Source organism: Podarcis pityusensis, assembly GCF_964106645.2.
Source record: "Podarcis pityusensis genome assembly, chromosome: 17".
Lineage (NCBI taxonomy): Eukaryota > Metazoa > Chordata > Lepidosauria > Squamata > Lacertidae > Podarcis > Podarcis pityusensis.
Window position 1 is genome coordinate 32,246,622 of NC_138042.1, and position 21,134 is coordinate 32,267,755.

Here is a 21,134-nt window from a genome sequence, read left to right on the forward strand (position 1 = left end):
GCCTCAACAGTGAGATGGAGTTTGTCTTTGAGGCAACAAAGCTTGAGCTACCTTCAGCATCTTTTCAACCATAAAATAAAAACCATTGCAATGGGGATGTTGTGGTGTCATGCAAGTGAATTTATGGCACCATCTTTTGTATGACTAGATTGCTGGTTAAGTGTTGGCTGCTTGTTTTTAGACCTGGTTCTAGAATTAGACCTGGTTCTAGAATGGGTGGCTGCTAGCTCTGGAATCTGTGACTCAGCTGGTATGGTCCTGTTCATATTCTTGAACATTTGGCCTCTCTAAAAGTAAATCCCATTGGTGAAGTGTGCCTCTAATTTTAATTCAGAAAACGTTGGATGCCTCAGGTGTCAATACCCTGCAAATCAAGAGAAAACGAAAGCATTTTTTGTTTTGCTTGCCTCAGCAGCATGCATGGGGTGGAGACACACCTCAGAGTGTGTGTGTGTTCAGGAAATGGTAGGTTCACGTTGTGAAAGACAAGTGTTAGCAGGTGACATATATATTATATATATTGGGGAATGGGAGTACCAATGACTCACACTTCCTCTTCCAATATTTATTTTAGTGCGTGTAATTCCCCTCTTTGAGAAAGTTCCAAAATTACTGAATTACAATGAAGTGCATGTGGCACTAAATGTGACACGCGTTTGGTACCAATGTTCTGGGACTGGTTATATGTCACAGAATTGTAAAACAGAAAATTCAAAAGAAAAATTATATTCCCCCCCCCCCTCAAATTAATGGTTTTAAAAGAAACGACACGAGAAGACTCGGGTCTAGTGAGCTGCATCCCCATGGATCCTCGTTCATAATGAAACCCAATGCAAAGTGAATCCGAGTAGCGGGTTTTTTGCTTTGCGTCTTTCCCTTTCCAATTTCCCGCCCCGGCGGGAACCGGGCAGCGCCTCCTCGCGAAGCCGAGGCCGCCGAGAGCGGGGCGGGCCTGGGCGGAGGAGGCGGGCGGTGCTGGCGGCCGGCCTCCGCGACGAGGAGGGAGGGCGGGCTCTGCTTTGAGGCCCGCCCGGCGTGCGAGGAGCGGGATGGCCGAAGCCGGGGACTATGTCGCCGTGGTCTCTCCGTCGACGCCCCCCGGCCCGGGCAGGCCTGGCGGCGGGGAGCTGGGCCGCGGCACCCAGGCCTCGCAGCGCCTGCTGGCCTATAGCGACGCCCTGCTCTCCATCATCGCCACCGTCATGGTGAGTCTCTCGGAGGGCGGCCGGGCAGCCCAGTCCGGCGCGCCCCTTGCTGTGGGAGGGCGGGTGGAGCTGCACCTGTCGGAGTCCCGCCTGCTGCGCTAGACAGGCTGGGAGCAGGCACGAGGCGCAACCCCGGGGCTGCCCTTTCGCATGGAAGGGGCGAGGTTTCTGCAGCAGCGCCTCTTCCTTTTTATTTATTTCTTAACATACCTACACACATAATTTTTATGGTATGCCACCTTTCCAAAGTTAGATTTATAAAAGAGATAAAAGGGACCCCCAAGAGTCATCTAGCCCAACCCCCGCGATGCACAAATTCTTCACCCAGTGGGGCTCAAACCCACGACCCTGGGACTAAGAGTCTCATGCTCTACATGAGCTATGGTATCAGTTCAGACCATGCAATATGGGGAAAACGCACAATTGCAGCGCAACAAAAGCAATCATAAACAATAAATGAAACATCCAAAAATACACAATCAGACTGAACAATTCCTACGTAACCAGATCTAAAATAAAGGTATGAAAACCCCCAAATGTCTCTTCCTTTTTGAAGGTGAAGCAGCATGGCTGGATTAGAACCTGGGGTCACGAGCTCTTTCAGCATCTCATCATGCAGCCACCTCTGCAATACATAGGCAATAATAATCTTGCTTTATTCCTTATGTTTCTACCCTGTCTAAGGAAAATAGTAGTAACAATGTTGTTGGGTTGCCCAAGCCTCTTGAGATTTTTCCCTTCTCCTGTTTCGACTACACAACAACCCTGCGAAGGCTCTTGGACCACACTTTGCTCGTACCTGTGCCTAGAAACCAGGGGTCTTGAGAGCCCTTTTCCCGTTTGCCCCGCTGCTTTCCTCAGGACAACTCCACTGTTTGCTTATTTTATTGTATCTATTGAATTTATATTTATATACCGCCCTATACCCGGAGGTCTCAAGGCGGTTCACAAGACAGAATCAGAATATGAAAGCACAAAATATGTAATCAGGATAAAAACAACAATCCAACAATGCACACACCCCTGAATCGGAGCAAATGTCAACCCACAGAACATTTGCTCTGATTCAGCTGTAAGGAGAAAGTGGCAGGACAAAACCGAAGTGTGGATGAGCCCCCAGAGAGAATGACTGAACTGTGGGTTCCCTAGGCCTTGGTCAGTTCTAACCACTTGGGAAAACTGCTTATTTTGGGGGGGGGGGGCGGGAGGAACTTGTCACCTTTCACTTTCATTCATGCTGTGTTCACAATCCTCAAATCAGATTAGGACCTCAGTTTCAGTTTCTCCCTTCTGCTCCAGGGGGCAGAGAACCTGCTCTGCCTACAAGAGATTAAAAAATGCGGGTTTTCCCATTTTAGTCTCACAACCAGTGCTTTTTTCTGGGGGGGGGGGGAACGCAGGTCAGGGTATGCATACCCCTAAACATTTTGTGAATCTTTGTACTTTTGTCCATTTACTGTATTTATTTTTCCTGATTTGAACTATAAAATGGTGGTTTTCTTGAGTCAAAATGAGAATACCCCGAAACATTTTTTAAGAAAAAAAGCACTGCTCACAACACTCCTGAGGTGGGTGGGTGAGGTCAACCAATGAGCGCTGTGGCTGAAAGGAGATTTGCGCCCACACCGCTAGCCCCTGTCCAGCCCTCTCTTAGCTGTGGCTGCATACCTTTACATAATAACATCTTTATTTACTTGGGCGTAAGCACCACTCAGTAAAGTGGTACAATTTTAATAGTAAAATAAAGGATAGGTTGAAAAGATGGGGTGGCACCCTTCTACCATGCTTTAATCACTGTGATTGTGAGCAAGGTCAGGGTGAGGAATTCATGTTGGGAAATAACCATTTTGCTTATGCATCCAAAAACTCTTTAGAGATCATTTCCTCCTTCCCCAAATGTCCCTTTTATGCTCTTTGGTGTTTTGTTTTTTCTTCACTGCTTGTTACAAATGCTGCTTCTTTTGCAGATTTTGCCCGTGGCCCATACAAAGATACACCCAGATCAGGTATTGTGTATAATAATACTACTACTAATAATAATTCTAGGCGGTATATTTCATATTAAATGTACTTTTGATTGTATTTCGGTTTACTAATTTAGATTGCACTTTGAATCTTCAGCATGGTTGTTCCAGTATAGAGGACATTTAGCTCTGAGTACTAAAAGAAATTAGAACATCCTTTTCAGGTTCATTTTAAAGTTTCTCTCAATAGGTGCCCCACAGACCACATCCGGCACCCTCGTCTTCAGCTTCCCCTACCCCACTTTCCCTCGCCCAGGTGGCAAGTGGGTTCTCTTTTGACTGGCCTCTTGTGTTTCCTGTTATTTTGCATGCATCCACCAGGATAGGAACAGCACAGTCTCCATATTTTGCTTTTGACCTAACAGCACTGCTTTCCTGATCAGTTCACAGGGTAGTACTTCCAGGTTAGAAAGAGCAGAAGACATCTATACTGCTTCCTAATTAACTAGCAGGCACCTTAAAGAATTCAGTGTGTCCACCAGCTAGATTTGTCTTTATTCAGAGAGTTTCATTCTCAGGTTTTGTGTCTTCAGAGAGCAGAGGGAAGAATGGATTAGATTTGTTTTTTGTTCTGGTTTTAAATTCACAGTGTACCTTGTTTTGCAACGCCCTTGCTCTTTGTGCTTTTGCTTGTGTGAAAAACAAGTACACCATGTCATGTTTCACTAACTTCTGTAATGAATAACAGGCACTCGTTTGTCAAATGTTGTGTTTTATTTCAGAAACTGGGTGAAAGTGTTCAGCAGCTCCTAGCCACCAAAATTGCCGTTTACCTGATGACTTTTTTAATAGTAACAGTTGCTTGGGCAGCTCATGTCAGGTATGCATTTAGGAATGTGTTGGAAAAGGTACACACACACCAGCCCTTCTTGCGAATTGCAGCAAGGACGGAAGGCATCCTGTAACAGAGCTTGCAGGTTGTGCTGAGCCCTGCCATGCCAGTTGAATTAACTGCCGCTAAGAACACATTAAACTAGCCTTGGAAAAACAAATCCTCAAGAGAACATAAGAAGACCTCTAAAACCACAGAGCCTAGGACTTACCAATCAGAAGGTCGGTGATTCGAATCCCCGCGACGGGGTGAGCTCCCGTTGCTCGGTCCCTGCTCCTGCCAACCTAGCAGTTCGAAAGCACACCAAAGTGCAAGTAGATAAATAGGCACCACTCTGGCGGGAAGGTAAACGGCGTTTCTGTGCACTGCTCTGGTTCGCCAGAAGCGGCTTAGTCATGCTGGCCACATGACCCAGAAGCAGTACACCGGCTCCCTCGGCCAATAAAACGAGATGAGCGCTGCAACCCCAGAGTTGGTCACGACTGGAACTAATGGTCAGGGGTCCCTTTCCCTTTACCTATTTAATCAAACCAACTATCAAGTCCAGCCCCCTGTTTTCCACATCGGAAAAAATAAATTGCATTTGGTTAAAAGAAGTCCTTTTTTTCTTTTTTGTCCTGAATCTACTGCCAGACAATTTCATTAGGTTACCACCATATGACGCTTTCTTTTGACCAGTCTGCACATACATCTGTTTGCCATTTGTGGCCTTAGGAGAAGAAACAACTTTTATAAGCTTCTGCTTCATCTTGCAGAAGTATTTTAATGCTTAATGTTTTATTATGATTTTATATGTGTTGGAAGCCACTCAGAATAGCTGAGGCAACCTAGTCAGATGGGCAGGGTATACAAATAATAAAATTGTTGTTATTTCCTGGGTACAGTTGTTACTGGCTCAGGAGCACTCACCCTTTAGGAGCTTGGGTTTGATGGCTGTTCTCAAAATCCCATTTAATTGGTGGTTTGTGAGGGATCTACAAATAAGTAGTTTGGCTTATTAGCCTCTTCCCCTACCTACCTTCTCCCCCCCAAAAAAGTCCTGTGACTTTCACAGAGGGCTTGCAGGGAAGGCAGAGTTCTTTCTCCTTTCTGCTAGTGTATAAAGAAGATAAGAAACAGTGGGGAGAAACTCCTTTCTTTTCCTGTCTTATCCAGTCCTCAACACACTGGAGTTATGACCAGCCTAAGTGAGATAATAAGCTGAGCCCTTTGTATGTGTCAAGGGAGAGGTGGGAGCTTATTTGATAAGATAAGAAATGGCAGGAAAATCTTCCATCTCTTAGTTTCTTTAAGCCACAGTAGGTGTAAGAGCTTGAGGGATGGGGAAGGGAATCATCTTGTTGGCTGACTTACTAAAGAGTCTAGCAAGCTGGTGAGCAGATTTCCCTGGTTCATCAGGCCTGGTTGCCTGATCTTTGTCTGTTTCAGAAAGGGAAGTTTCTGAGTTTCACATTCATTTCTCCCTTACCGCTGAATATGAGTAGACTCATCATAGAATGGAGGTACACTGCATAACTCTTCCCAAGTGATACTATCATCAAAATTAAGACTTGTTCAGTGAACGTGTAAGTCAGTCAGAACTTTCTGAGTATTTTACCAGGGCCAAATTATTAATAGCTTTTGTTATCTCTCTCTCCCTCTCAGACTTTTTCAAGTGATCGAACTCATAGATGATGTGCTTGCCCTTCTAAATTTGGTGAGTGAAATAAAGGTCTGTTAGAAAAGACATGCTGGTGTAAAGATCAAGATATTCCCAGTCTTGAATATTATCAATACCAAGACGGAACAGTTTTGAATTTCCTGCTTACAAATTTCAGTATCCTAATGTTTCAAAAACAAAACTATCTAGAACAGCAATGGGCTATGATGTGTTTTATCCATTTTACTGCACCACTATTTGATATTAGTGTCTAATGATATTAGGGACATCGTAACTGCACCTGGGATATATGTGTAATGCTTTTTGCTTCATTTGTTGACGGTGAAATGCAAAATATGAATAGTTTAATAATTACCCAAAGCAGTTGGAGGTTTTAACTTGTCCCAGTGCATAACATACAGACTTGTATGGTCTTGAGGGACATTCTGTCCAATTCTTCTTCAAATGTATGGGAGCTGTCCAGGAGTCCTGCCTTTAGCAGAGTGGGTGGCGCTGTGGTCTAAACCACTGAACCTCTTGGGCTTGCCGATCAGAAGGTCAGCTGTTTGAATCCACGCGAAAGGGTGAGCTCCCATTGCTCTGTCCCAGCTCCTGCCAACCTAGCAGTTTGAAAGCACACCAGTGCAAGTAGATAAATAGGTAGAGCTGTGGCAGGAAGGTCAATGGTGTCTCTGTGCGCTCTTGGTTTCCATCATGGTGTTCCATTGCACCAGAAGCGGTTTAGTCATGCTGACCATATGACCCAGAAAGCTGTCTGTGGACAAACACCGGCTCACTTGGCCTGAAAGTGAGATGAGCATCGCAACCCCATAGTCTCCTTTGATTGGACTTAACCAACCGTCCTTTACCTTTTTACCTTCTGTCCAAGTCTTCTTCAACTGTAAGGGAGCTATCCAGGAGTCTTTCTGCCTTTCTAGGGTTGCCATACGTCTGGATTTTCCTGGGCAGGTCCGGGATTCCAATGATGGAATTAGCGTCTGGGAAGAATTTTGGGGAATTAGCAAAATGTCCGGGTGTTTGACAACAACTTTTTGTGTCTGGATTTTTACTTCTTGAAATACGGCAACCCTATAAAGCTGCCATTCATTTTGGCATGTCTTGTGCTGAGAGAACAACCTGCTTGATTGTTCCCTAAAATTGCTGTGATCTAACACAAGAAACAGATTTGAACATAACTTGGGAAAATGAGCTGAGGCTACAAACAGATGATTGTGGGAAGCCGCTGATGTCTTCCAATGAGTTCTTCTTTGTACAACCATGCCTGGGTTGGATAAAGCCCGAGGGTTGTAGAGGTTCCACAGGCAACACTTACTGCATTATCTTTGTTCAATGTGAGCTGCTGCTATGTATGAAGTCCCTGGATGTTCTCTGGCTCCCTTTCCTTGCTAGTGTCATTCCTCCCTAAAACTGGGGCAACGTTAGAGTGGGAAGAGGCTACAGCTTAGGCCCCAAGTATAGTCCTGGGCTTCTGACATTTCATTGCTAAGCAGAAAGGAGCCAAACTGCAGCATCATCCATACCATGAAGATAATGTGAGAAGGGACACTGACTTGCATTTACATTCCAAGGAGCCATGTCTTCTCACATGTTGAATTCTTTCTCTCCTAGGCATGTATGATGCTCATTACTTTTTTGCCATACACAGTAAGTAAGCATTCTGCTTCTTTCCTGCCTAACATTTGTCTTCTGTTTGATTATTGAGGTGTAAACTGCTTTTAAAACTTAAAGACTCTACCTGTTGGAATAGAGTTGACATCTTCCTGAAATGGGTACAACTCTTATTTGCTTAAAAGGCTTAAGCGTAACATTAATAAACTCTTGTGTTTTGACTTTAATTTATGTATGGTATAAAATAAAAAAATCCTTCCAGTAGCACCTTTAAGACCAACTAAGTTAGTTCTTGGTATGAGCTTTCGTGTGCAAGCACACTTCTTCAGATACACTGAAACAGAAGTTGCCAGATCCTTCTATATAGTGAGAAGGTGGGGAGGGGTATTACTCAGAAGGGTGGTGGGAATGGGAGATAGCTGAGATGAGCCTGTATGGTATATCATTTGGTCAGCTGAAGGTTAATTGCTTAACCAGTTATCACAAAACTTCACTTATTACAAGTAAATAACACCTAAAGTGAAAGGCAAACAAAGTGTATGTACTCTTATCTATTCTGAAGCACGTCTCATTATGGAACACTTTGTACAGGCATAGAAAGCCATTTGAACAAAGTGGTCAGTGTGCCTTTGCAGACCATGGCTCTCTAAAATCTCCCCAGCTCCTCTTTGCCTCTGGTGTTGGATAGGAGCAAATCCCCAGGCTTTGAGTATAAGTGAGCAGTAAAAGCTACCCTCCCACCACAAGACCAGAACCTCTTTCCTTTCCTTGTGATCTCCTTGCCTCCAGACTAGGGTTAGCATGAAACCAAAGTGATTCCGGCTGCTAATCCGTTCAGTCACAAATGCATGTCAAAAACCCAGAAGCTGATTTTAAGCGAATTTATTAAGAATCAGGATTAAGGAGACCACAAAGGGGAAATGCAGAGTGAGCTTATTATGTATTTGTCACAGTGAATTTTGTTCTCTGCGACTTCGGTGAGGCTTGCAACTCTAAACCTAATCTTCTTTGAAGGTAAATTATTTTAACTAAATGGTCTGAATTGTTCAGACAGTCCCAGAATTTTCTGACCCAGACTTGAAACTGGGCTCTGCCAGTTAGCATAGAAATTTCACCGCACTTGCACCGATGCCTTCCAGTAGCTTTTCGGCATAATATGCTGGTTCATAAACCCAAGTTGCAAGCTTCTCAGTCCATCCTAGAATTCTGTACTCAAGCACCTGTTCACTGAAAGAGTGAAATTCAGAAATTCAGCATTTCTTACTGCTTTCCTCTTCAAGTTAATACAATATCCCTGGATATGCTCTTGGCCTCTCTCAGAAGAACTTGCAGATCTTACAAGTTTGTTTGTTGATTCAACTGAGTGTCAAGGGTATGAAAAGCAGAGCTTGCAAATATATAACTTTATTTTTTTAAAAAAAAAGCTGATCCAAGCAACTATATATACATATTTATCAGGTTTTACTTTCCATGAGTATATTTTGCAGCATATCACTGATCTCCTGTTTTGTCTTGCAGTTCTCCTTGATGGCCTCATTTCCAGATGTACCATTTGGCATTTTCATGTTTAGTAGCTGCAGTGTTGTAATCGGCACTATCCAGGTCTTGTTGCTTTCATTTCAGTATTTAAAATTAGGGACTATTAGCAGGAAAGATTCCATAGGTTATAATCAGAAAATGGTGATGATGCACGTTTTATCCTCCTTATATGAGAACATGGGACGCGGGTGGCGCTGTGGGTTAAACCACGGAGCCTAGGACTTGCCGATCAGAAGGTCGGCGGTTCGAATCCCCGCAACGGGGTGAGCTCCCATTGCTCGGTCCCTGTTCCTGCCAACCTAGCAGTTCGAAAGCACATCAAAGTGCAAGTAGATAAATAGGTACCGCTCTGGCGGGAAGGTAAAAGGCGTTTCCGTGCGCTGCTCTGGTTCGCCAGAAGCGGCTTAGTCATGCTCCCTTGGCCAGTAAAGCGAGATGAGCGCCGCAACCCCAGAGTCGGCCACGACTGGACCTAATGGTCAGGGGTCCCTTTCCCTTTACCTTATATGAGAACATAATTGTTTAGTCCCTAAAGGAAAGCGTAGATTCCCTTCTTGCAGCAGCTAGTAGAAGCGGCAAAAGCTGCAAGCACTTACAGGACCAGTTTATTATTGCATTGCTTTGTGCTCACAGGTTTGCTATTCAGATTTGCAGGCAAGCACAAACCACAGTGGACAACAATTGTTCACAATCACTTGTGAACTAGTAAACAAAGGTTTGATGCAAATTGGGATTGGAAATTGGCTAACTCTTCGGTGTGCAAGGGTAAGAGGGAGCTGGAGAAATAAGTAGAAGCTTGAGGCTTGTTCTTGTAACACCAAACCATGGTTTGGCATTATGTCTGGGGTTGGCGTTAGTCTCCTGTACTCATGCAGTGTTTTCTTCACTATGCAGGCAATCATCGTAGTGTATGGCTTCCACCATCCGTATTTACTCAGCCATCAAATACAAGAGTCCGAAAACCAGGCATTTTACAAAAATCATATTCTGAAGATTATACTAAGAGGGCCGGTGCTTAGTTTTTTTGCTGCCATCGTCTCCTTTTTCTTCATCCCATTGGTAAGGCCTCCTTTACATTCAAACAGCGATTACCAAACTGTGTGCAAGAGCAGGATTGTGTTCTACAATGGGGGCTTTTCAGCATGCCAGCCAACCATGCCCTACTTGGGGTACTCCTTTTCCTCATTCTCCCGATTGCTTCCAACTATCAGCCTATATTTTGTGTCTGCTGAGCATGTCCAGTCTTCATCAGGCTGTTGTGGGGAGGGGTTGGTTTTTAGGTTTGGGGGTTTATTCCCCCTAAAGAGTTTTTTGTATTCCTGCAAACCCTGGAACTCGTCTGAGCATGTTGCCATGCAATAAACAAGCTCTTATTTCCTTCCAGGCTTACGTGTTTCTTGGGCTCGTTATTTTTTTCCCACACGTCAGCCACCTAACTAAATGGTTTAAAAGCAAGGTCCTTGGTGAGTATCCTTTTATGTTTATTTATTTAAAGATTTTTAAAAACAAAACAAAACACCAGGCTGCTCTTGCCACCAAATTGGAAATCTAATAGACACTATACAAAAAGAGAAAGGAACTGAACCGAAAGTAAGCAAGTTCAGGAGTCCTTCATTAGCCCTAGTTACATACTGTATTTTTCTGTGTATAAGACTATATTTCCCTCCAAATGTTTTAAGTTTAAAATTGGAGGTTGTCTTATACATGCAGTGTTGCAATTGCTTATTTCTTAATTTTGGGCTCAAAAAATAGGGGTTGTCTTATACATGGGGGTGTCTTATACACGGAAAAATACGGTAATTGATACCATAGTGACTAGCTGAAATGGCCTAGGAGGCAGCAAAATGGCAGCTGGTCCCAGCCAACTCGATGGAGAGGGCTTTGCAATCTGTCCTCTCCCTCAGACACAGCTAGGCAGAAGGACCGCTGCCTTAATTCTTCTGCATGGGATTGCTTTATCTCCTCCTTGAGTGACTGAGTACTTTTTAATTTAAAAAGTAATACCTAGTGTTATTGTTTCTTGTTTTAATGTACAATATGTTTTACCCTTGCTGCTGCTATGTTTTGTGTCTTGTTTTGCTTTAGATACATTCTGGTTTCTCTTGCTTTTAGAAAGTGCCTTCGCATGTTTATTGCTTATATGATATGGTTTTACGATGGTGTTGTATGCCACTCTGGGCACTTCTGGTAGAAGAGAGGAATGCAGATCAATTAATATAATATTATATTTTAAATAGGATAGGCAGCCGGCCAGTTGGGAGTCTAAGGATAAACACATGATCAAAAGTCACACAACAATAATCTGTACAGGAAAGGTTCTCCTATCAAGCCTTGGATAAGCAACATATGTATGGGAGGAGGTAGGCAGGAATAACATGGTGAAGGTATTTTTATTTATTTCTAGGGGATGAGACAAAATGAATAAAGGCTTGTCGACTATATAAAAGAAAAGCTTAGCGCTTTCATTCAGCATGCTTATTATTGTACCTTCCAGGTCAAGAAGACGAAGTCCCTCTGGAGTCTTTTACTTCTTACCTTACAGAACCCCTTAGTAAGGAACGAGTGGAAGCATTCAGTGATGGAGTTTATGCAATCGTAGCAACCCTATTGATTCTGGATATATGGTAGGTCTTCAGAAATCTTAGTTCTATCCAGTATTGCCCTTGACTGTTTTTCATATGAGAATACAGTGCTTGGAGGGGAAAGTGTGTACAGTGGTTCCTTGGTTCTTGAATGGCTTGGCTCCCAAACAATTCGGCTCCCAAACACCGCAAACCTGGAAGTCAGTGTTCCGGTTTGCGAACGTTTTTCAGAAGCCAAACATCCGACGCAGCTTCCGCTTGAGTGCAGGAACTTGGACTCCCAGAACAGATTAAGTTCGAGAACCAAGGTACCACTGTATAGAGTTTTATTTCATAAAATTTATACACTGCTTGACTGTTAAAAAAACCCAAAACAAAGCAGCTTACAAAAAGATAAAACAAGAAAACCAGGAAAGATTTACAGCCCTACTTTAAAACATACAAAAGTTAAAATACTAAAACAGATTAAAATGGCCTCAACTTTCTAAGATTCTGGGTAGCCTTGTCTAAACAAGAGTGTTTTTAGCAGGCTCTGAAAAAAGTACAGTGGTACCTCAAGTTACAAACGCTTCAGGTTACGTGTTTTCAGGTTGCGGACCGTGGGAAACCCAGAAGTACAGGAAAGGGTTACTTCCGGGTTTTGCTGCTCGCGCATGCACAGAAGCACTAAATCATGTCACGCACGTGCGCAGACGCGGCACTGCAGGTTACGAATGCTGCGGGTTGTGGACGTGCCTCCGTCATGGATTACGTCCGCAACCCGAGGTTGCACTGTACAGTGCAGGGGTCTGCTTGATCTCAGTAGGCAGGGAGTTCCAAAGTGCCACACTAAACGGCCGAATTCTCACCAATGTGGAACGGGTATTATGTGGCACCTGTAATAGTGTCCACTTCTGCCAATCGAAGCAGTCGAATGGCCACACATGGGGTAAGGCAATCTTGTAGGTAAACTGGTCCCAAGTTGTTAAGGGCTTTATATACTAATAGTAACGCCTGGAACTTGGCCCAGTAGCAAATTGGCAACCAGAGCAGGTCTCTGAGCACAAGTGCTATATGCTGACAAAGCCTCACTCCTATCAGCAATTGCTCTGCAGCATTCTGTACTAACTGCAGCTTCTGCATCAAGCACAAGGGAATCCCCACATAGAGTTTGGGGGGTGGAGTTTACAGTGCGGACCTCCCTTTAATCCCTCTTAAGCATGGGCCTTCCACCAGTGTCTTGTGCAATTGTATTAGTACTTGCACATCCTAGTGGAAAATACCTACGCTTAATAAAGTTAAATGATGAAATTTCCACCTTTGCTTCATGTTGGTAGTTCATAGATGGTAGCATGAGCGCTGCCTATCACATAGCGCTTGTCCATAGCGGTTGCCTGCAAAATAGAAAAGTCACCTAGATCTGCAATCTCCTGTTATCCCACTAACTGACCAAAAACCACCAGTTCATTTTAATCCTCCTCCTTTACAGAAAACAGAGGTGTTATATGTACAGTGGTACCTCGGGTTACATACGCTTCAGGTTACAGACTCTACTAACCCAGAAATATTACCTCAGGTTAAGAACTTTGCTTCAGGATGAGAACAGAAATCGTTCTCCGGCAGTGCGGCAGCAGCAGGAGGCCCCATTAGCTAAAGTGGTGCTTCAGGTTAAGAACAGTTTCAGGTTAAGTACGGACCTCCGGAACAAATTAAGTACTTAACCTGAGGTACCACTGTACCATTGTTTAACTATGAAAATCATTTACTAAAAGGATATATATATATATATATATATATATATATTTCTAAGTGTTAAAGTAACATGCAGAAAATGATAGAATATCACCATATAAATGGATGCCGGTGCATGTATAACTGAAAGATTATTTCCCACCCCAACAGTGAAGATAACGTTCCTGACGCTAAAGAGGTGCGAGAGAAATACCGCGGGAATCTCATCAATGCATTGAGTGAATACGGTCCGAATTTCCTTGCCTACTTTGGGTCTTTTGTTACTATCGGCCTTCTCTGGTTTGTCCACCATTCGCTCTTCCTTCACGTGACAAAAGCGACGCGCCTGATGGGCCTCCTCAACACCCTCTCGTTGGCTTTCATCGGAGGTCTGCCTCTGGCCTACCAGCTGACCAGCGAGTTTGCGGAGAAGTCTCACAACGAAATCGAAGCCATCCGGGTGAGCTGCGTCACCATTTTCTTCGCCAGCATCTTTCAGTTTGGCATCTGGACCGCGGCCCTCTTCCACGAAAGGGAAACGCTGCATCCTTTTGCACGATACGGCGGCAAAGAGCACGCCTTCATGTTTGCCAAGCTGGCTCTCTACCCCTGCGCGAGCCTCGCAGCCTTCTTCCTGACCTGCGCTGTAAGCGAGCTGAGTACAGAAATCTTCCACCTCATGCAGATCGTCATCCCCTTTGCCTTCCTCGTCTTGCGCATCTTCGTCAGGGTTGGTTTGGTGGCGCTGAAGTTCCTGGTGTCTCTGTTCAGGCCACGGAAAGATGTATCAGAAGAAGAGGAAGCCTGTTTGTCTCCTTCCGAGACCTTGTCATAGCTTTACCGCTGCTTTCCTTGGAATTCCTGTGGAATTGCTTCTACTTGAACGTGCCTGGTCCAAGCCACAACTGGGTATATTCAACATTTTACCTGTTTAGATGCTTTGCTTCATGGAACATAAAACGCTTTGAGTAGAGAGATTTCAGCTGCAAATCTCCATCAGAAATGGAGTCGTGCAAAGTCCACTGGCCATATTTTTGGCTGCAGGTTGGACGTTTTTGTCAGTGATTAGTGCTATGGTGATGCATCTAACCACCAATGTAGTCAGTTTTTTGCATAATAATAAAAATAATAATTTATTATCTATACGCCGTCCATCTGGCTTGGTTTCCCCCAGCATGGTGACAGAAGGAGCACAGAAAGATTAAGGGAGAATTATAGCATTGGGTCTGTTTTTGAGGCGTTGAATAAGGAGACGGGACTGTGGCTTGGTGTTAAATCACATGCTTTGCATGCAAAATGTCCCAGATTCAGTTCATAGGATTGCCCGGTAGAGCTGGGAGAGGCCATCTGAAACCGGAGAGCTGTTTTCAGTCACTGTTAATAATACGAGGTAGATCAATCCATGGTCTTGGAATATGGTAGCTTTCCCTAGTTCCTAAAGTCAAGTTTCAGTTGTCATAATTAGTAAAAGTAGTAAGATTCGTATTCATGTCATGTTCATGTTATCAGGGGGCATTATTTGAATGTTAAGTTGTTACATATTCTATGATACGCCTGTTGCAGTAAATCAACATCTGCTTCCTGGAATACATACAGGATGCATTTGGCCTGGAATATGAGTGAAAATTATTATGTAGAGTGTCGGGCAACTGCCCGGGAATCTCCAAAACAAATGGCTTTCATGGACAATAGACAAGGTGGTTCATCTCTGGTAGAAAAATCTAAAGACCTCCGATTTCTCAGGAATCTGGAGTCTAGGAATGTGAAAATTGTACCAGGGCTCATCCTGGTTTCTGCAGAAAGTTGAGGGTAGCACCTACGGATATCAAGTCTTTTTCCAGCTCTTGCTTAATGTCTCTTTCCTTCAGTGTTGTTCTGCTGAGCCGATACACTTCCAGTATAAAGTCATCTGAGCTTTGGCTAATCCACTAAGCTGCCGGTTTATCTTGAATGTTGCCTTTAGCTGGAAGGAAGAACTTTCTATACCTAATGTTTGATGCAACTTCTCAATGAAATGCTCAGCATTATGCCATTCAGAAAAAAAAAAAACAGTCTCTTTTCTTGAAATGCACCTACATAGGCTAGCTAATAGCTTCTGTACTTTTCCCTTGATTGCACTTTATTATAAACGTAAAATAGTATTTATATTTTGAGTGGCTTATGATGCACAATTACCTTTATTTAATTGATTGATTGATTGATTGATTGACTGATTGATCATCATAATACTTGCTTTGGAGAAATGCACTATATTGTATGTTGAGATTCAACCTACAATCTAAGATATGTCCTCTTAATGATTCTCTTTGGTCCCTTATTTTATACATTCCTTAATTTTAAAATGTGTTGGAACATTTTTTTATTGAATAAAATGCTGCATTTACAATTGAAACTGGCAGGAGTTTTACTCCACTTCATCATCTCTCTTCCACATTAGAATACCAGAATACCATTTCACCAATCCTTACAGCAGCCGTGTGAAGCTGCAAACTAGGAGGAAACGAAACCTCACAGGAGATCCTAGTCACAGATCCCATCTAGTTTGCTCTTGAGCAAATGCCACTTGCAGTCTCCCCAGACTGATACCTTTCTGAAAATAATTCTTTTAAGTGGCAAAATTTTATATAGTAACTTGTTGAAGAATGAAACATTCCAACTCGACATTTTCCTGTAGGGTTGATATTCAAATAAAATACACAGTGCTTGCAGTCATAGAGAAAGTAATGCATTTATTTTGTTTTATTCTTATTGCATGGGCATAGGTGTTGACACAGTTTCCAAAAGTAGGCAGACTATTCTTTTTCATCTCCGTGAGTGATGGTATAGCAGAGAGCTTTGTAATCCAGGTTTCCTGCTGCGTCAATAGGAGAACTCTGGAACATCTGATCCATCTGCACATCAACAGGGAGAAATATATATATATATATAGTTAGAACTGGGGGCAACAGAGACACCTCCCACCAGTCTAACTAATGTGATCCTGGCCACATCTTGAAATGTTTGGTTGCATTTTGGAAAACAGGCATTCTAAAAGCACTCAGGGCTGATTTCCCTCAGAATGGATAGGTTTGATCTTCTTGCAGTCCATGGGACTCTCAAGAGTCTCCTCCAGCACCATAATTCAAAAGCATCAATTATTCAGCGATCAGCCTTCTTTATGGTCCAGCTCTCACTTCCATACATCACTACTGGGAAAACCATGGCTTTAAGGTCCGTATAGTTAAAGCCATGGTTTTCCCAGTAGTGATGTATGGAAGTGAGAGCTGGACCATAAAGAAGGCTGATCGCCGAAGAATTGATGCTTTTGAATTATGGTGCTGGAGGAGACTCTTGAGAGTCCCATGGAATGCAAGAAGATCAAACCTCTCAATTCTTAAGGAAATCAGCCCTGAGTGCTCACTGGAAGGACAGATCGTGAAGCTGAGGCTCCAATACTTTGGCCACCTCATGAGAAGAGAAGACTCCCTGGAAAAGACCCTGATGTTGGGAAAGATGGAGGGCACAAGGAGAAGGGGACGACAGAGGACGAGATGGTTGGACAGTGTTCTCGAAGCTACAAACATGAGTTTGACCAAACTGCAGGAGGCAGTGGAAGACAGGAGTGCCTGGCGTGCTCTGGTCCATGGGGTCACGAAGAGTCGGACACGACTAAACGACTAAACAACAAACAACAAAAAAGCCAAGTATAAATGATTTTGGGTAAATAGAACATACAAACCTCTTCAGCATTGAACTTGTCACCTTGGGACATCATTAAGCGTTTAATACTGTAGAAGAGACACAGAGAAAATTACCTTGTTTATGAAAAGGCTGGCATAAGAGTCACTGTTAAGATCTCACTTCTTTAACCAGAAACTGCAGCCGAGGCTTTCCCTATGGTTACAAGTTTTGATTAAGGAGGAAAGACCTTAACTATCGTAGATTTAGACCAGGCACATCTAAAACAACTGGCAGTTATCTACCCATTGTCATTGGGGGGGGGGGGAGGCCAAAGTTGTTGAGCTTTCTTTAGGAGGGCAAGGTCTTAAAACACAGTAAGAAGTGGGTGCAGCAAAACAGGCATGTTTCTTGCCACTAACAACTGCCCATTGCACATAACAGTCGGACAGAGCGAGGATGGCAGGGACAGAGACTTTTAACACTATACTTCCTTAAACCAGCGATCGGAAGGGAACCCATGATCGACCACGGTTGGACAACGCTGATTTAGACAATACACAAGCTCCTATCCGGGAGACACCCTATTTTTATGGTCACAAAGTTATTTTGCCTTAACCATAATATGGAAGCCAGGCCAATGTATGTGGTGTAATGTTGGCAGGCTTAAGGAGTAGAAAGGTAGGGCCAAACTACATGCAACAGCAATGGATCTAAGCATTTCACTGTGGCTCTGCTCCCGAGTGTGTAAAGTGAAAACGGGGTGCCGTTCCAAATTGCAAAATGGTCAAGGCATTCTGAACCCTCACCCCATCTGCCACATATTCCCACAGCCCTTCCCCGCAACATTTTAACTCCGAGCTGGGTTCATTTCCAACTCAAAGCCTGGATGTGGGGCCGAAATGCCTTTGGGGGATGGCCTGTGGTAGGGGAAAGGGGTCTGCGGGGGAAAGGGTTTGTCGCCTCCTACCCATAACTCCTTTTGCATGCTTGTGCACTCTACAGGTGATTGGAGCAGAGCTGTTTTTAAAGCCAAGGGTCCACCGCTGTCACTGCAACTTGGTCCTTAGCAGACAATATGAGCTGTCCACCGGCCAAAATGGGTTCTGCTTAGGTAGCTAATACTTACTAATCCTTGTTAAGGTTCCCTTTACCCTCTGGGTCAAACATTTTAAATGCGTTCAATATGGTCTCTTCAGTGTCCGTACCTGCAAAAAATAATGGGGTACAGTTGAAGCTAGGCTGGTCATGCTATTGCTTCTGAGCAATAGAGAACCCCATTTAAAACTGGATACCCCAGAAAGAAGAGTATTAACGGGAATCTCTTGTCTGTGGGGATTTTCCTACTCTTCCTTTCAAATGGGGGGGGGGGGGACTGCAGAAAAGATGAAAGAACCACAGGGAAAATACAGGATGACAATGATTTGATTATATTATTGTGCAGATACCCTATAAAAAGAGGGAATGAAGAGTCAAAGCAGCCCAAGGTAAGAGTGCTTTAAGCTTGCTTTGGTTTTATTGGGAGCTGTCTTGTGTAACTTTCTGGATTACCATAAGGTTACCAAAAAACCCCAGGAAGAAGATGAAAACCTCAAATGCAATCAGTTTGGCTACTTTAAACCTTTCTGCCTTTCATTTTCATTTTAACTTTTGTCTAGTGCTAAATACTGCTTTTACTGCAATCGAGAAAATAGCTTATCTGAAATGTCATGATTAGCATCACGTGCAAATTTCTGGGAGGATGTAGTTTTAATAAGAGAGTGTTAAACTTACCACTTAACTTTTCCCCAAACAAGTTCAAAAACATGGTAAAATTGATCGGTCCAGTGGCTTCTTTAAGCATAGATTCTAACTCATCGTCTTTGACATTTGTTTTACCTAAAATCAAATGGAAAATAAATGATCCATTGCATCAACAGAGCATGCATGTACCAGAATTACTTATACTGTATATGCTTGATGGTATAGAGCAGGCTTCCTCAAACTCGGCCCTCCAGATGTTTTGAGACTACAATTCCCATCATCCCTAACCACTGGTCCTGCTAGCTAGGAATCGTGGGAGTTGTAGGCCAAAGTTTGAGGAAGCCTGGTATAGAGACTCTGCCACCATCATTTGTTTAAGTGCCGGGGGGGGGGGAATTAACCTTCAACAGTTTCCCATTTAATCTCCCAGGCTTAAAAAAAAAGTCTATACAGTATAAAACTCAGAGAGCTCAAATTAGTAGCAATAGCAAAATATGAATCTGAATTTCAGACCCCAGTCCTGCCTTTGAGTTAACAGTATGCATTAAGAAATGATTTTACATATGCTTTCTAAGGAACAGATTTAAATGACATTATATGGAAAAAAACACAATTGTTACTACAAAATGAAAAGAGGATGTGCCCATTTCACAATACTTGCCTAAAGAAGCATAGGTATCTTTCAAGTCTTCTTTATCAATGAAGCCATCTCTGTTCTGATCAATTAGCGTAAAAGCCTATAAAAAGTATTTAGAGAGAGAGAGAGAGAAGTGGGATATAAAATGTTCTTGTGATTAGAATAAATTACTGATTTAACATTTTGTGTTTAAGCCCAGTGATTTCAACATGCAGGATATTAGTCTCCAAATGAACTTTTTCTGCACTTAAGTCCTCAGAACTGGAATAACCTCAAACTACGTACTAAGAGTTCAGGATTGCAGACTTTATTTATTCTTTATATTTTACTTGTACCCGTTTAAGTGTGATGGCTTCCCACAAAGGCTCCAAAGGGTTTTAGTTTGGTGTTTAGTTTTAGTTTGGTGTTGTTAAGAGAATCTCCCTCACCCTGCAAGAAGAACTACAGATCCCAAAGGTTCTTTGAGGAGAGGGATTGAGTTTTCAACCAGTTCATCTGTAGAATAAACATGCTTCATTCCCTAGATAACCCCCCTTTGTAACATTAAAAAACCATCAAAACAAATATTTACAAAGTTCTGTCTCCAACTGCATCCCAGGTTTGTGACATCAAAGGGAATACCTGCTTTCTGCCTACAGGTGTGGTCTGCATGATGATGATAATAATAATAATAATAATAATAATAATAATAATACTTGTAATTGTACCCCACCCATCTGACTGGGTGCACTGCCCTTTCCATTTCATCTTTCCATACATCTCAAGATTCAGGTAGCTGCACATCCCTGATTCATATTAAGAGAAAAATACAGAACAGCAAGCCTATTTGTAATTTAGAGCCTCCCGGCCATAGACAGGGAACTTTCTTACTTCCTTAAATTCTTGAATCTGTGTCTGTTCAAAGTTGGAGAAAACATTAGAGGAAGCTCTCTGAGCACGTTTGGCTCCCCCTTCCTTCTTCTTGGTTTTTCTGCTGGCCTGAAAAGAGCAGAAAATGAACTCAGCCGGTGCAGCATAGACCCCGCATGACAATTCAGCAGCAGCAATGGCAACCCATGAACCATTATCATAGAATTGTAGTGTTGGAAGGGACCGAAAGGGTCATCTAGTCCTACCCCCTGCAATGCAGGGACTTTTTACCCTACATGGGACTCAAAATCACGACAATAATAACAATGATAATGATAATATGCCCTCCATTTGACTTGAGTTGCCCCAGCCACTTTGGATGGTCCCCAACAAAATGTTAAAAACACAATAAAACATCAATCATTAAAAACTTCCCTGAACAGGGCTGCCTTCATATATCTCGTTTATCTAAGATATGATGGGAGGGCGCCACTACCAAGAAGGCCCTTTATGGACTGAGCTATCCCATACATATTTGGACTTTTTTCCAATTAACAGCCATCAAAATTTGCAGTGAGTCACAGAAGGCACACTTTAATTTAGGTACTCTTAAAACTGCCTAAATCAGAATATGTTGTTGTTGCTGCTGTAGGTTTTTAACAAAACAGATTATATTGCCACGCAGGCGAAACTCACCATCTTTTGTGGAAAGCTACTCTGCCCACCTTTCTCTGGCAAATTTTTCTTTAGGAATTGCCTCTTATATGAAGGGGAGGATCTTGTCTTTACAGCTCAGATCTCCCAAAGGAGATCTCAAACGTCTTAAGAACCCTGAGCTCGCAAGAGCTATTCCATACATGGCGAGAACTGCGAGATACCTTCTGTTCCCCAGTGGCCGGGCAACTGTTCCTTAGACATGAACTTGCCTAGTAAGTCATTTGCTTTAACTGAAAGAGAACTAAGAGTACATACAGTGAAAAACTCTGAGATCGTTGTAATGTGTGCCACATTTGGATTCAGTTATCTGTTCGACGGCTTGCCAGAAGCGTTAATAGTGCAGACAGTACACAAGGTTTTTTTAATTTTAA

At 43.0% G+C, this 21,134-nt stretch overlaps 2 protein-coding genes across 2 annotated transcripts; one reads left to right on the forward strand and one right to left on the reverse strand.

Moving 5' to 3' along the window:
* Positions 1-988: 988 nt before the first annotated feature.
* Positions 989-15,552, forward strand: TMEM175 (transmembrane protein 175). Its single transcript, XM_080986890.1, has 10 exons — positions 989-1,205; positions 3,173-3,211; positions 3,952-4,049; positions 5,706-5,757; positions 7,330-7,365; positions 8,848-8,931; positions 9,763-9,927; positions 10,253-10,331; positions 11,363-11,492; positions 13,332-15,552. The coding sequence occupies exons 1-10, from the start codon at positions 1,050-1,052 to the stop codon at positions 13,993-13,995; spliced, it is 1,503 nt and encodes a 500-aa protein (XP_080843016.1). The 5' UTR covers positions 989-1,049; the 3' UTR covers positions 13,996-15,552.
* Positions 15,553-15,872: 320 nt separating this feature from the next.
* MYL5 (myosin light chain 5) lies at positions 15,873-20,883 on the reverse strand. Its single transcript, XM_080987039.1, has 7 exons — positions 20,743-20,883; positions 20,068-20,175; positions 19,222-19,297; positions 18,591-18,695; positions 17,947-18,025; positions 16,879-16,927; positions 15,873-16,051 (listed from the first exon to the last, which is right to left on the reverse strand). The coding sequence occupies exons 1-7, from the start codon at positions 20,743-20,745 to the stop codon at positions 15,953-15,955; spliced, it is 519 nt and encodes a 172-aa protein (XP_080843165.1). The 5' UTR covers positions 20,746-20,883; the 3' UTR covers positions 15,873-15,952.
* Between the last annotated feature and the right edge of the window lie 251 nt (positions 20,884-21,134).